At 47.7% G+C, this 16,323-nt stretch overlaps 1 protein-coding gene across 1 annotated transcript in view; it reads right to left on the bottom strand.

Moving 5' to 3' along the window:
- Positions 1 to 16,323, bottom strand: part of PLEKHA7 (pleckstrin homology domain containing A7) — a 245,111-nt gene that overhangs the window by 19,239 nt on the left and 209,549 nt on the right. The window contains exons 13-18 of the mRNA XM_049780986.1: positions 15,047 to 15,100; positions 10,605 to 10,685; positions 7,251 to 7,319; positions 6,992 to 7,072; positions 5,664 to 5,813; positions 5,019 to 5,120 (exon numbers count right to left, since the gene is read on the bottom strand). Coding sequence (XP_049636943.1) covers positions 5,019 to 5,120; positions 5,664 to 5,813; positions 6,992 to 7,072; positions 7,251 to 7,319; positions 10,605 to 10,685; positions 15,047 to 15,100 — 537 coding nt within the window. The remainder of the gene's footprint in view (positions 1 to 5,018; positions 5,121 to 5,663; positions 5,814 to 6,991; positions 7,073 to 7,250; positions 7,320 to 10,604; positions 10,686 to 15,046; positions 15,101 to 16,323) is intronic.

Raw genomic sequence — 16,323 nt, forward strand, 5'->3', positions numbered from 1 at the left:
ACAGCAAAGCAGATTTGTGATCTGTTTAAAGAGGGTTTGAGTGTTGGGGGTGTGGATGGAGTTCTGAAAGATCAATTGCTAATAGGTACTGGGGTTTCTCTCTCTCTCTCTCTCTCTCTCTCTCTGTCTTTCTGTGTGTGTGTGTGTGTGTGTGTGTGTGTGTGTGTGTGTGTGTGTGTGTGTGTGTGTGTGTGTGTGTGTGTGTGTAATATGAAACATTATAAAATCGACTGGGTACTGTTGGCACAAGTCTGGAACTGCTCTAAAGCCCAAACAACATAAGTGACTGCAGGAGAGAGCTGTGTTGTAGCAGCTACTGATAAGGTTTGCATTTCTGTGCTCTTCTAGGGTAGAACCCGTCATGCATGCAAGGCATGTACTTTACTGCTGAGCCTCACCTGCTGGGCCCCTACCACCACTATTTTTATTAGTTGTTGTTATTTTGGGGCCACACCCAGTGGTGCTCAGGAGCTATTCCTGAGTGCTCAGTGACTTTGTGTTCACAAAGTTCTGATAAAGTTCCAGAACTATATGTGATTCTAGGGATCAAACCAGGGTTGGTGGGCTGTTAAGACAAGTGCTTTAATCGCTGGACTATCTCTCTAGTCCTAGAGACTTTGTTTAAAAGTATAGCATAGCAGCTCGAGAGATGGCTTAAAGGACTAGAGGAAATTCAGGAGATCTGAGTTGGATCTCAGCATGCATGAAGCCCTGAGCACACCCAGATGTGGCCTCCAGATGAAAACAAATGCAAGCTCAACAAGGGTGAGAGTGAGGCTAGAGGATCCTTCGAAAAAGAATAGTGATGAGTGGGATGGGGTGGGAAGGTGACCAACAGAGAACAGGGTCCTGGTGTTATCATGGTGGAACAGAGAGCCCTGCCCACCAAGCCTTGAAAGTCTTCACATCCTTTATTCCTCTCAAGAACCCCACCTGTCTTCCCTGACTTCAACTTGCCATGAACCCCCAGCCCTTCTCGCAGTTGCAGGGACACTGAGCAAGTTCTATGTACATGGTTGTTGATGGTCTCTCAAGGACAAAGGGTCACATTGTAACATTCTACTCCCAACAGAAGCCAGAGACCTTTATTGAAGGAGGCTTACGTGTGTGTGTGTGTGTGTGTGTGTGTGTGTGTGTGTGTGTGTGTGTGTTATCTATTTCTCTCTCTTTCTTTCTCACACACACTTTCTAGCTTGTTTTCAGGGCCGACAAGTTCACAGACACTCGGGTCTGACAGTTATGGGCAGGCTGGCATTGTGCCCACCAGCATGTATGAGCTGACAGCAGATGCTCCAGAGCTGAGGTCCCGTGCATGGTGTTGGGAACAGTGGAATTAAAGTCCACATTCCTGTCTCCATATCTCCCTGACAGTTTGTGGGTTTCACCACCCTGCCTCCCATCTCACCGTTTGTCACCCCTACATGTAAGAAAAGAGCAGAGAGGAACAAGGCCCAGAGATACTCTTTTTCCATGGGTGATGGAACATCAGCTCTTGATGATGAGGTGAAGAAAGCTTTGGGTGGGGGAGACAAGGCTGGGGCCCTTCCTGCAGCTCACCGCATTCTGGGCAGGGGCTGCTGCAGGCAGTCTTTCCTGCTGCTGCATCTCATATAGCTCCCACATGCTCTTTGAGACTCTGGTTTCTCTGCCCAGGGCTTTTGAGACCCTTTAAAAATAAAGCCATAAGAGGAGGCTAGAGTGGTAGTGCAGGAGGTAGAGTCGCATGGCTGACCTGGGTTTAATCTCCAGTACCACATAGGGTTTTTCAAGTACATCAGGAGATTTCTGAGCACTGCTGAGAGGCCTCTATTTTTTTTTTTTTCAGTTGCAATGTGTAAATACGATTCCTTTTTTTTTTTTTTTTTTTTTTTTTTTTTTTTGGTTTTTGGGTCACACCCGGCGATGCTCAGGGGTTACTCTTGGCTGTCTGCTCAGAAATAGCTCCTGGCAGGCACAGGGGACATATGGGACACTGAGATTTGAACCAACCACCTTTGGTCCTGGATCGGCTGCTTGCAAGGCAAACGCTGCTGTGCTATCTCTCCGGTCCCACAATTCCTTTTTAAGTAAGCCCAACTCCCACCCCTATGTGAATGAAATGATTCCATCTCTGTAGGCATGTTTGGAAATACAGAAAAAATGCACCAGCAAATGTTGCCTGCTGACTCCTGGACCCACAGAAGGATACACAGGAATTTCATGGAAAGAGCCAGCAGAGCAGTTTGGCTTCAGTTTTGCTTCTCATTGTTGGGCCTTTTCTGAGAGATACAGGCATGTGGTTATCTGAGTAATTATAGAAACAGAAGGAATGAAAAGCTAAAGAAAAATCATTGTTGCAATTCTGTGGATTGAGACTAGAATCCAAGAGAACAGGTATGACAGCATAGCTTGGATGAAGGCAGTGATTCTGGATTCTCAACCAGAGAAACATCCCAAGGGGGCTGGTAACAATCACCTAAATGGAGGACCAGGGAATGAGACTAGAGGGCCAGTGTATGGGGCGTGTGTGTGTGTGTGTGTGTGTGTGTGTGTGTGTGTGTGTGTGTGTGTGTGTGTGTGTCTGGGCACTCAGGAAGGGCTAGAGGGTCTAGAGCAGGGGTTTGCGGCCCTCCGTACAACATTTTGTGGCCCTGCCCTAGAGGAATCTTTTTTTGTTTTGTTTTGTTTTAGTTGTTTGGGTCACCCCCCCCCCCAATGTTCAAGGCTTACTACTGACTTTACACTCAAGGATCACCCCGACTTTGCCTCCTGCGGCCCACAGGTAAATTGAGTTTGAGACCCCTGGGATAGAGGCAAGGGGCCTACCTACAACTGGTAGGCACTTGCCTTGAATGCAGCTAACCCAGGTATGATCCTAGGCAACCCATTTTGTCCCCTAAATACCACCACCTAGTGTAGAGCCAAGAGTAACCCCTGAGCAATGCCAGGTCTGGCCCTCCAAAATGAAACAAGGTAGAAATGGGCCACTATTGGAAAACAATCGAAAAAGACTGTTTTAAGAGATTGGCAACAAGAAATCAGTAGCAAGTCTTTGTCAACAATATTCTCATAATTTTTGTTGTTTTGGGGCCATACCCGGCAGTATTTAAGGATTACTTCTGATGTTATACTCAGGAGCAACTGATGGTGCTTGGAGGACCATAAGGGAAAACAAGTACTTCATACCCTAACCACTGTACACACTCTCTGGCCCTCATCTCATATTTTTAAGTCATTAAGATAAGAACTGGAGTCACAAAAGAGAAAAAAGAACAGAAAGGTTTGTCAGCTCAGATGACAGGAGCTTCCCAAAATGAATAAAACAGCAGCAGGAGGGCTCAAAAGGGCTGAGTGCATAACTGCATGGGGAAAATCTCAGGTTCAATTCCAACAAGGTATAGTTTCCTAAGCAACTCCAGATGTGGCACAAGCACAAACAAGAAATAAACTGAACAGGGGCTAGAGATAGCATGGAGGTAAGACATTTGCCTTTCATTCAGAAGGTCATTGGTTTGAATATGAAAGCATCCCATATGATCCCTCGAGCCAGCCAGGAGCAATTTCTAAGCGTGGAGTCAGGAGTAACCCCTGAGTGCAGCTGGGTGTGACCCAACAACCAAAAAAAAATTAAATTAAAAAAAAAAAAGAAATAAACTGAACAGTGGCAGGGGAGAGGTGAGCTCTAGGGAGCTTGGTGAGGTCCACCCCAGATATAGGCAAGGGCTTCCTCCATGTGGCCCTCTACCAGGCTCCCTGGTAACTAGCTGAGAAGATGAGTGGATGAATGGCTGGGCCCTGGGAAGACCTTCCAGTTCACCCACTTAAAGCACCTCCTGATTTCCTGCCCCTCTCCAGGGCAGGCACCATGAGCAGTCAGTGCGCAAGTCAATCTCTGGAATGGAGAAGAACCCAGGTAGTGCCAGTTCCCTCAACAGTAGGCCCCTTACCAGTCCTTCCTGGCATAACATCTCTTCCCTTCAAGCCAGTCCTACTGCACACATACTCAGAGCATGCATGTCTATGTCAGGGCTCTAGAGAGGAACATGCAGCTCCACAGTGGAAAGCCAATGCAGACTGCTATTTTTTTTTTTTTTTTTTGCCACATCTGGTTGCACTCAGGGTTACTCCTAACTTGGCATTCAGAAATTCCTCCTGGTAGTCTCAGGGGACCATACTGGATGCCAGGAATCAAACCCAAGTTGGCCATGTGCAAGGCAAACTCCCTACTCAACTGTGTTATTGCTCTGGCCTTGAAAACCACTTCTAATTACCTCAGAATCTTAGGGTACTACAATGAACAGTAGCTGAGAGATCTCTGGGGCTCCTCTGCTTTCTCACCACTGCAGTGGAGACTGTAGTCAGCCTGGTGTGAGAGACACCTGTTTTTACAGGGAGATGGGGGCATGCCCAGGAGGCTTTTCCAGGGTGCAGTAGGGACCCTAACCAGAGTATCTCCTAGTCTGGAGTTCCAGAGGAACAGAGATATCTGCTGGCTCTGAATTCATACTATTCTGCAGGCACAGGCTTAGACATGCCTATCCACAGGAATAAGAGAAAGGAAGCTGGGTGCTAAGGTCAGTGAGTGGCCATGACCTCAAGATGGAGCTAACAACAGGAATCACTGGGGCCGAAGAGATAGCATGGAAGTAGGGTGTTTGCCTTTCATGCAAAAGGACAGTGGTTCGAATCCTGGCATCCCATATGGTCCCCCGAACCTGCCTGGAGCGATTTCCCCCCCCCCCCACCTCCCACTCAGGAGCGATTTCTGAGTGCAGAACCAGGAGTAACAATGCCGGGTGTGACCCAAAAACAAAAACAAACAAAAGAACAGGAATCAGTGGATCTCTGCTAGAGCTATTTCCCCAAACAGTGAGTAGGGAAACATTTTAGGAAGCACCAAGCTTGCAGCTCTGAAAGGTGAGGGCCTGGGGAGGTTCTAATTACCACCTGCTGGGGGAAAGTTTGGAGTGGAAAGCAGCAGAGTCTTAGTGGAAAGGAATGAGAGAGGCTTCCAGGGAAGGCATGAAGACCCAAGTCACCTGGAAGAAAAAGGCTCGTCTGTGCTGCTCCTGCAGGGCCTGCTTCAGCTGCTCCACGTCGCCCTCCAGCTTCAGATACTCATTCCAGGCATTCTCCATCTCCTGCAGGCCAGAAGGCATTATGAGTGCCCCCTTAAAAACCTCCAACGTACCCACATGTCTGACCACAGCCCCTGACCAAGTCAGAAAGAACAGGGAGGAGAGCCCACAAGATTCTGGACACACTGAAAAGAAACCAGGGGCTCTTCTCATTTGTGCTCTGACCTTTCTTCACCTTGAGGACATTCGACCTCCCAGCCCTGACAGAAAGGCCCAAACAAAATCAAATGCACAAAGGATGAAATAGCAGTTCCAACGCCTAACAATGAACTGCACAGAGATCAGTGGAACAGCGCTGGGTCACTACAGCTGTCATGAACTGCTGATGGAAAGATCCCTGACCCATAGGGGGACACATGCAGCAATCTGAATAAGCAGGCTGTGTCAGGAGTTGGCCGGGAAATGTTCTGCAGCTAAATGACTCTCCTTGCTGACCCCAACCACCAACTCAACAGCTGCAGGAGAGATTAGACAATGCCACCCTTGCCTAACCCATGCTGGGTAGGGTAAGTGGGAGAGTGCATGCCATCCCAGGCCCCAACGCACAGTGGACTCCCTGGAGAGCTCGGCCCGGGTGTGGACCAGGTCCTCCTGCAGCAGCCTTTGTTCGTAGGTGATCTTCTCCAGGTGCTTTGGCTGGTCCCGGTACTGCTGCATCTGCCGGTGCAACACTTCCAGCACCGACTCCAGCTGATCCTGGGCCAGGCAGAGCAGAGAGGCAGATGTTAACAGGGCAGCCTGGATGTCTCTGGATATCAGGCTGGGAACCTAAAGGGAATAGCTGGACCTACCCAAGGGCTAAGGCCTCTGCTTGGCTCTGACTCTGCTTTAGGCCTGATGCAAATCACCTCTATCACTTTACCTTAGTTTCCTCATATAGAAAGTAGGCATAGGGCCTTCTTCTCCTAGAGGGCCAGTCATAGGGATAGATAGAGGCCACAGAAAACTCTAAGCTTGGGGCCGGAGAGATAGCATGGAGAAAAGGTGTTTGCCTTGTATACAGAAGGTCAGTGGTTCGAATCCTGGCATCCCATATGGTCCCCTGAGCCTGCCAGGAGAAATTTCTGAGCATAGTGCCAGAAGTAACCCCTGAGCACCGCTGAGTATGACCCAAAAACCAAAAGAAAAAAAAAAAGAAAAGAAAAGAAAACTGTAACCTCTTGGAAAAGCAGACTTTTGATGACCCTTCGGTATTACAGGTGTGATGCTTGTTGGTTGGTTTTCGTTTTGGGATCACACTCAGTTTGTTCAAGGATCATCCCAGATAGGACTCAGGATCAAGTTGGGGTTGGCCACATGGAAGGCAAGCACCTTATCCACTCTACTATTTCTCTGACCCCACCGCAATGATGATTTATTAAAATGTAAAAACAGGTCCTAACAGACCCAACTAGGCAACATCTGCCCTTCAACTTGATGAGTTTGGAGCTCAGGTCCCAGGAATAAAAGTTATTTTTTATAACTCAAAGGCTCCACCTTATTAGGGCTGTAGCCACTTTCTTTAAGGTAGCCCCTTTCCTGGGCTCCAGCAGTGTAGGGTATTCCAGACAAATCTGAGGAGCTCTCCTTTCCCTTTCACCTTCCAGTGCCTCCAAGGAAAAATGGGTCAAATCTGAAGGGGTAGAGAGTGGGCAGGAAGCAGAAGTTGAAGGAAGCAAACTGAGGTCTCTGGAGTGTTTCCACCAGGTTCAGGTAGGACCCACCCACCATCAAAAACAAAATTCCAAACCTCCCGGTAAACCCAGTAAATCATGCTGGATAAACTCACACCTACCGTGTGATACTAATGCCAGAGCCCAGCCTATGTGCACAGAAAGTCCAGTTGAAAACCTCCTCCTCCAACCATCCCAAGAATCTGCCAAACAGACACGTACTTTGTTCTCCTTGAGAGCTCGGATCTTGTCTTCCAAGTCCTGGAGAATTCGGTCTTGTTCACAGAAGATACTGAGTTTGACCTTCGAGCAAGAACAGGATGGGATGGGCCCATATGACATGCCTGGGATTTGTCCTTGGGGTGAGGTCACTGTGCCTTTGGCTCCAGAACCATATGAATCCCAAGCAATCAGCCCCTCTGCCCCATGGAACTGGGCCCTCCCCATGCTGAGGGGCAGCTTGCATGCCCCACTCACTCACATCAATGTCGCTCTCGGCAATTTTTATGGGCCTCAGGCTTCGATCCTTAAGAAGGTCCCGGCCTGTCATCTGGGAGAGAGAGGGACAATTTAAAGATCTAACTTCAGATTTACAGAGCTAAATGAGGGCATGAAGGGGCATAGAATGGGCCCTTCCATCCTCAATTGCAGGAAGGGCCTCTGCAGAGAAGGGACAGAAACATGGTATTACCTGATTTTTTTTTAACACTCAGTTCATTGGAGGAGTAGGGTATGGAGGCAAAACCAAATGCCTCTGAGGTCCTAAAACCCTCTTAAATTTCTCTGATTAAGAAAATGCAGACATTCAAACTGGTGATGCATAGGGCTGAGTCTGAGTTTGGTATGATTCTTAGGATATTTGCCACTGACAAAAGTTTTGCTACTGAACATGGCAAGCACACGTGACAGAAGTCCATGAGCCTACATCTAGGGCAGTGTGGTGGGAAGAACCAGGAAGAATGAGTCAATTCCTGGATTATCTCCAAGGCTTAGTTTAAGCAATTTGCCTCACCCTATGTGGGTAGCACATCAGGCCAAAGGAAGAACTTGGGTAATTCCTGGTAGGGATATCTAATTGATTATTGAGTATTGAAGGTGAGGTTGTTTATATCTAAATTACTTTGTTCATTGAAGAAAGGTCAAAACCTACTCAATTGTGTGGCCTAGTGGCCTTTCAGATGGGCAGACAACACTCTAGGGTGTATTGTGTGGTCTGTGATTTTAAATACATTTGGGGTTTTCATCATCCATCACATTTGTCCGGGTTGTCACTCCTTTCAAGTAAATTAGGCTTTGGTTAAAGATTTAACCCAACTGTAGAGTAGTACATGTTCTGGGCATATTTAAAGTAAGTAAAGTTGAATTCTGAGAGTTGGATTAGGTATATTGAACACACTTTTGACTTATGATATTTTAAACATATATTGGGTGTGGAAAAATAATCCCACTATGAATCTAAGGAAGATTGGCATTGGTCAAAATTCCCCTCTGACCTCAAGCTACCCAGTGGCCCAACTGTCCAACATACCCTCTGCCTGATAGTCCTCAATCACAAATCCAAAGGCAAACAGGGAGGAAGAAGGATCATACATGCCTTAAACTGAGGACTGAGCTTGGGCTGCAGACTGGGTGAGGCCCATCTCCCTTGGGTCCCCCTGGTGAAGGCAGAGGGACCTGTTCTTATCCCCCATTAGTCCCGAGCATGTTGTGGACAGCCCTACCCTGGAAGGCATACTGCAAAAGTTTATAACACTGCAGGCAGGTCAAGGGAAGCCCAAGTAGGTCACTGCAGTTGTGTTCCAGAGAACAGAGAACTCCAGCCAAATTCTGCCTTTGTAATTGGCAGGTCTTGTGCACGCACACATAGACACAGTCACAAACACAGACCCCAGCTACATGTCACACATAAGCAGGCTGCACTGGCTCTTGCAAGGGCAGGAGAGGAAGGATGGGGTGGAACTGATGCTGCAGAACAAATTGCTTAACTTTCCTGCAGGGTGTGAGGAGCTGGTAAAGGGTGTGAGGTCTTAATCTTCAGCCCAGGAAGGTCAGTGTCTGCTCATCAAAGTCCTGATCTTAGACCCGTTTCCCAGGTACAAATCATTTTTAAATTAAGACTTGCTTTTGGGATTATTTCCTCCCAGCAAAATTTCCCCCTTATCTCATGGATGCTTTAGACACAATATTTTTGATACTTAAGTAGCAAGGCAGAAAATCGAATTGAGCAACACCTCATTTGTCCAGCACCAACAGGAAAGAAGCAGACACAGAAAGGGTCTTTTGCGGAGGTGGAATAGTTTATGCTTGCTGATGGGAAGCTTTCTGAAAGTATGTCCTTAGTGGCCATTATAAAATCCCGAATATGAATTCAATAGTTTTTCTTTCCTTTTTATTGAAAGGGGGTAGTGTAGTTGGTCAGAAATATAGAATTTTTAGAAGCTAGTGTTTGGGACTTTTGGCCCCTAGATAAAAGGTTTCCCAAATCTCTGGCTTTTTCCTTTGCAGTTGGGATTGACGTTTCTTTTCATCTTCCAAGATATTAACACTGTATTGAGAAATAACTTGTGCCCTTTGAATGCATTGCTTTTAAGGAACCCTGAGGCAGAAATTCAAATGTCTGAGTGTGAGGATGGGAGAGATGGGGCTCCCCAAGGGGCGCATACACAGTGCCTCTCCCAGCCCCCTCCTTCCAGGGCTGTGTATCTCTTTCATGTTACAACTCCATGACTTTGGGCCTTAGTACATCAAAGGATGGTGTCCAGGTCCCTCATCACTAGACAGCCATTGGGGGACTAATGGGGGACTTATTTATTTTCTCTGAATCTTCAAGGTGCAGCCAGGGCCCAGCCAGTTGAGAACACTGGAGAGATATTTGCTTTATCAGTCTGTGAAGGAAACAAAACAAGGTGTGCTAGCTGTGCTCAGGGCCCAAGATCTCCTCTCAGAAGTTCTGTCCCCAGCCTTGGAACATGAGCTTGTGACTGACCATGTTTACAAGTTTAGGCTTCTGAACTCGGCCATTTTGGGGGGAGCAGAGTCAACTCTAAAATAGTTCCTGATTTACCCTTTAAAATATTACATTTGTGATAGTGCTGTATAAAGCCACTCAAAACATACACTATGGCTCCTCAGCATCTGTCATCAGAAAAAAAGAGGAAGCCAGGGTCCCCCATCCATTGGAAAGAGCCTGCATCAGAAGAAGCTGCAGGTCACCCCATCTCAGCACACCTTTCCTGAGCTGGGGAGGACCGGACAGCACCGCCAACACCTGCAACCCCCTGAAAAGGCCCCAAATATAGCCCTTTTGGCAGACTGTTGATGCATAAATCAAAGGGGCGATGGTGGCAGGAATGAGACTATTCTATTCTACTCCCTACCCAAACTGATCCCAAACATCAACACCCTGCCCAGGAGACAGGGTGGGCCATGGTGAAATCGAGGTCACCCCATGCTCCACCTCCATGATTTCTTGGAGTTCCTGTTCCCTCCCCAGAAAGTCATGCTTGATTTCACAGACTGTGCTGGTCTGGGTGAGGTCCTTGCCATGGAGGCTGGCAGCAAGAATGGCAATGCGACACAAGCTGATAGCAGGCTAAGCAGGCCCCCTTCCTCCTGAGCCCACTCCTCCCCTCTAGCACAAAAGATGGAAATCACAGAACATCACAGATGGAAGGCAACAAAGCTGACAGGAGCATCACAGGAAGGAAAGAAACCGCAATGACTTGCAGGAAGCCGGGGTGGGCAGGAGAGCCCCTGGGTGAGCAAGTGATGGAGCCGCCCTGAGTCAGAAGCAATGGAATGGCCCGGCCGGGAGACATAGATCCGATCATCTTACGCTTCTCCTGGGCCGACAGCCCCGTGCTGACTTCTTCAGCACTTTGTAAAGCACGTTGATCAAAGGTTCATTATTTTTTATCTGTTTTGAACAAAAAGGCAGATAACAACAGAACGTAACAGGTGAGACATCACAGGACACGGGCATGAGTCAGAATTTGGGGAGTGGGCAGAGGGAAACTCGGAAGGCAGCTGCAGTGGCACGCCTCTGGAGCCCCTTCTGCTCTGATGTTGTGCAGATGCTGGTCCCTTTGCCTATGGAAGGGGAGAGAATAAACTCAACCTGAGGGATCAGGGTGCAGGCTAGCTGAGGAGATGATGCCGACTCAGTGCCTGCTGCCCTCCTGGCCCTGCCATAGAAGGCAAGAGGGAGTATCACAGAACTTGTTTCCTTCTTGCTCCTCTCTCCTCACCTACCATGAGTAGGCCATACAGCAACCTGAAGGACCTCACCTCACACCCGCAGGATTACTGCAGTTTAGTAATTGTGTCCAATCCACGATATGCTCAATGTTCCTTTAGAGGACACAATCTCCCATACAACAAAGGCAGTGGATTTCAACCCTTGCTTGAACACTGGAATCACCGGGCTTTAAAATAATACTGAGCTGGCAATAAGCATGAAGAGGCAGAAAAGCAAAGCTACAAAAACAAAGAAGAAAAGCTTGGTGCCTGAGTCCCACTACAGGAGACACAGTTGAGACTGCTGGGTTGGAACCTGGGCATCAGGCCTCTGAAGCCCCTGCAAGGTGAGGTGAATGTATCTGCAGGCAGGTCTAGGAAGCACGTGTCTAGCAGGAGCACCCATCACATCATCTGAGGGACCCCATAATCCAAGAAATCACCCCAAAGTCCCCACCATGAGCAGCCTTGACATGGAAGCCTGGATTCTGCAAGTCTGACAATTCCCAGGTATTTCTGACCACTGTGATGGAACCATTTTGAGAACTGCTGCTGGGAAACTGTTTCTCTACCCAGGAATCCTATAGAGTGTTCCTTAAAGAATCATAGTTAAGTGTTATCCATTAAGAGAGAGTCTCTAATTCCTTTTAAAAGTTTTCCCTGGTTGATAGTTTTATAATTCCTGCTGCAGGGTAATAGATCTGCAACTTTTCTGTGTGCACAAGAACCAATTCCAAAGCTTAATTTTCAAAAATTGCAGCTGGCCAGAGAGATAATATAGGCACTCAGGCCCTTGCTTGCTTTGTACACAGCTGATTCCAGTTTGATCCTGAGCACCATAGAATATAGATCACCTACCACCACCTTCCAAATATGCATAAGAAAATAAAAGGCAGAATACTGAATACTACCTGAATACTGTGACTATAATAGAAGTCACCATTTTTTTTTATCTCTTTATCCAGTTCTGTGAGCAGGAAAGACAAACCAGCTAGCATCCTTTCTACACATCCGGCATTTGTAGACATGCAGATCACTTCCTCTCCTAATTTAACAGATTCCCAGAAGTCATCATTTTTAATCAACCTGAGGTGATCCTAAAGAAGATTGTATCTGAGAGCACAACTTAAGAAATTGATTCAGCCAGTAGAAGGAGGAGATAGATAGGAATGACACATGTATGTGTGTTTGTGTGCATGTGTGAGCTTGGGCATTTGGGTGGTGGTGAAGCTGCATTGAAACCTTGTAGGTCAACCACTGGAACCATTTTTACTTATATAATTTTTTGTTGTTGTTCTGGGACACATCTGGCCCCCTAAATAATAATTGAAAAATAATTTAAACAAAAAGAGGTCTGGAGAGATAGGACATAAAGTAGGGCATTTTGCCTTGCTCACAGCTGATCCAGGTTCAATATCTGAAATTTCTGAGCACCACCAGGAGTGATTCCTGAGGGCACAGCCAGGAGTAAGCCCTGAGCATTATTGGGTATGACCAAAAACAAATAAGCAAACAAAATGAATAAAAAACAAAAAAACTGCTCAAGAACTGACTTTGGAAAGAAACTGGATGGGAAAGCCTGTTGTGAGACCTGCCAGAGAAGCAGACATCCCAATTAGATCTGAGCAGAGGAGTGCAAGCCCATTGTCTCCTCACTCTGATCAGACACCCCACATCTGGAAAGGAGGCAGAGGTAGGCATACCAAACTGACTAAAGCCAGAATCCTCTCCATATGCTGCTTAAGGAGTCGAGTGTCTGTGACTCATAGAGGTTCATCCGGGGCACAAGTTCCCTAGAGGAATTTGGGCCTGTAAATAGCAGCTTCAGAACAGGGACAATGATATCAAAACAGCTGACAACTGCCACAGACTCCAACCCTGCTGGCCAAACTGGACATAGACAGCTCCCAGCTAGATAAGGAGATGTCCTCATCCACAGGTTGCTCGCTGCCTCTATCTGCATCTCCCACACACTTTGAGCCTAATGATTCCAGCTTGATTCCTTTAAAAAAAAAAAAAAAACACCAAAACTGAAGCAGCTTGTTGGGAGTAAAGAGGGAAAGGGATTAAGAGCACCAGGAGACAAAGTCATAGCTGTTAGCTACTCTCTGGGCCAGGGGAAGAGCCTCTGTCACAGCCTGTCAGTGAAAGATCCATCCCTGCCTGCCCTCCTGCTCCTAGTCCCTACAGTATACCTTGGGGGAGGGGTGCCCAGTGTAATCAAAGGACCCCAGAAGATGACACATTCCATGCTCTCTGCCATAAAGCTTCTTTCTGTTGAGTGTTAAGGCTACTCTGCTAGCCTGTGCCTCAGTTTCCCTCTCTCTCCAATTTTTTTAGCTCTAATTTTACAAACCAGCATCTGAGCTGACTGGGCTCTTGGGTCAACCTTCATCTGGCACCCCAAGTCCCAGGAATGTGCAGGCCAACAGTTCCCATCTCCCTGACTCAAGAGACTTCAGAGCACTTTAGAGGTTTGGTAAGCTACACCACTTCCTGGGGGGGAGGGCGGGGGAGACCAAGTGGGTGGCACGGGGACTGCTGTGCATTGAGGCCAGAGGTCCAAGCTGTGGGGGAACATGAAGCATATGGGCATCTGCAGGGCAGTAAGGAATATGGATGAACTTTCCGCTGTGACATCAGGCCTGCCCACTGGGCACACACAGCCACTCAGAAGCAGTATACAACTTGAGATAAGACTTCTGTGTGCCTGCTGCTTACATGTATGTCTGGATCACATGTGCTTACATCACAGAAGGTGGATGTATCCTGCTTTCTAGAGCCACCTCCATCTGAAAACCAGTCATCATATCTTCCTTCCTGAGATCTGAGATAGAGTCAGGAATCTGGACCATGTCCAGCTACCCCCATCTACCTGCCTTGGTATCACTCCCATACCCTGGCTCTCCTGGGTTTCCTCACTCCCCTTTCCATTAACTGCAGACTATCTGCACCCTGCTGTTCCCCAAGACTCCACACCTGTCACACCAAACCAAGCTCAGGCTCTATACTCGGAGATCACTTCAGGTGGTGCTTGGGGACCTTGTGGAGTGCCGGGAATTAAATCAGTGTTGGATACCTGTTGTGAGGCAAGCATCACTCTATCTCCAGCCCCAACAAATTTGTGTCATGTAGGGACATTTCTTTCTCTAACCAGACTGGAAGTTTGTCAAAGTCAGAGAAAAATCCAGTTGTTTTCTTTCATCTCTGCTGAGCTTCTCAGGAGCTAAGTACACAGCAGGTGCTTGTCAGACACCTAAGTTTAACTAGCAGATTCCAAACGAAAGACTCAGACTTGCCTGAGCCAGAGGAAAGTCCAATTGCAGCCTTGGGTCCTCATGTATTTCATCTGCCTCCCTAGCCAAAGATCTTTCCAGTCAGGTAGAAGGTGTGGAAGTGGCCTGCCCTCCATGGGTCCCTCCCCATGCTCTTACTCCACATTCCTCCCCAGTCTCCTGGCTCAGGCATAAGAAATGCTTTTCAAAGTGCAGCTTGCAGTGAGCCTTTGGAAGCAACAATAGGGTCTCTCACTCCTCAGCTTTCCCATTATCCTCTCTCCACAGACTGCCTGAAGCCTTATCAGTCACTTATCCACCATGGAGCTTGGTGTTCATCCTCTAAGTGAAATGGATGGGAGGCCATCAGGAGTCCTAGCACCCTATCATTCCACATGGAACTTGCTTCCCCAGAAACAAAAGCAAGCAATCCACCAAATTGAATGTGGCTGAAAACAAACCCACTAGAGGTTGCCAGTAAACCAAAGTCCTAACTCCCCTCCCACATCAATGACTCTGAAGAAGCAATAGTTATTATCTGGAGGAACCTTTGGCTTTGGCCAAACAGAGAGTTTGTACCTGGGCAGCAGAATTCATGGGAAGCAGAGGAGAGCCCAATGTTGTAGGATGCAAGAAATAAAACTCTGGTTCACACAGGAGAACCTTCTTTGGGGAGCCAGGCTGGGTAAGACCTGGGTGCACGCTGGCACTGGGTGGTACACCGAGATGCAACTGTCACGGAGGCAATACTTCTGCCAGTACTCACCTTGAGGTCCAGGTACTCCAGGTCTTTCTTCAGCTGGAGGTAGGTATCATCAGCCTTCAAATGAAGCAGAGACACAAAGTCAGACCCGAATATTGGGGCAGCTTCACATGTGAATCACTGACATATGTGTCATAGCTCTGGGAACAAAGGACCACAGCAGGCTGGCACATCCAGGGCCACAGAGATAGCGCAAAGGTGCAGGGCAGTTCAGTGTCCTGGGTCTGCAGAGCGAATCTACAGTGGGTTGGGGGCAGGAGGACATCTGATAGGAAGAAGAGACATAGCACACAGGCCACCAGAACCAGGACCAATAGTGAATTCCAAGCCAAAGCCAGACGAGGTCACAGTACCCTTAGATGCCACTAATCATCAGTGCTCCAGTTCCTGTCCCCAAATGGCCATACTGGGTTGCTTCACATGCAAGAAGCATAGGACACCCTGATTGTGGATGGACACCTTAGACAGGCAGGGGATGACCTGGACAGTGTTTGCTCACCTGTGAGCCCCCAGGATATCCCAAGGTAAAAATTGAATGCATGGGAGGGAGCTGTGGTAGGATAGGGGGCACCACAGGAAGAAAACCAGGTTGGAAGGTAGGTGAGGTTAGAAAAATGTTTGACAAATGCTGACCAAGGTGATCCAAGGAGGTTCCCACAGGTCCTGAAAATGCAGAGCAAGAAGCCCATGCAACTGCTCAGAAGTTGTCTGGAAACTTCTGGAAGTATGCATCCCTTCTCCTCCCTATGGAATGCCAATGTGGCCATTCTGGGAAACAGGCAGAGAGTGGGTCAGCCATCCCTGTGTGTTATCTCTAACAGAAGAAGAAAGGTATTCACCTTCTCAGTCTTGGAGCCTGCATTTCCCATGGGACAAAATACAGAGGAAATTGGGGTCAATGGGGTGTGGTAACAGAATTAAACCACACAGATTCAACTTGCCCAGAAGACTTTGGGGCCTCCTGGCAGTCAGGGCTGAAGAATCACCCTGCGTACCATGCTGATGTAGAGCACATGCATGGTGACAGTGTGAAGCCTGAAGCAAGTGCTTTTTCCACACAAGAAAGCCTGAAGGGGTCCAAAATGCTGGGGACCACTGTGACTGGCAAGGTCTTATTTCTGTCCCTATGCTGTCCCCTTCCCTTCTCTATTTCCTTTTCCAAGCAGCCTGACTCTAGATATTTCCCTGGCAGAAAGGGCAGGTCAGAGGAATGCTATTTCAAATAAACGCCAATTTACAATTAGGGGTTTGCATGCTGCCTGACCTTCTCATTTTTCAGT

Source organism: Suncus etruscus, chromosome 9 (assembly GCF_024139225.1).
Source record: "Suncus etruscus isolate mSunEtr1 chromosome 9, mSunEtr1.pri.cur, whole genome shotgun sequence".
Taxonomy (NCBI): Eukaryota; Metazoa; Chordata; class Mammalia; order Eulipotyphla; family Soricidae; genus Suncus; species Suncus etruscus.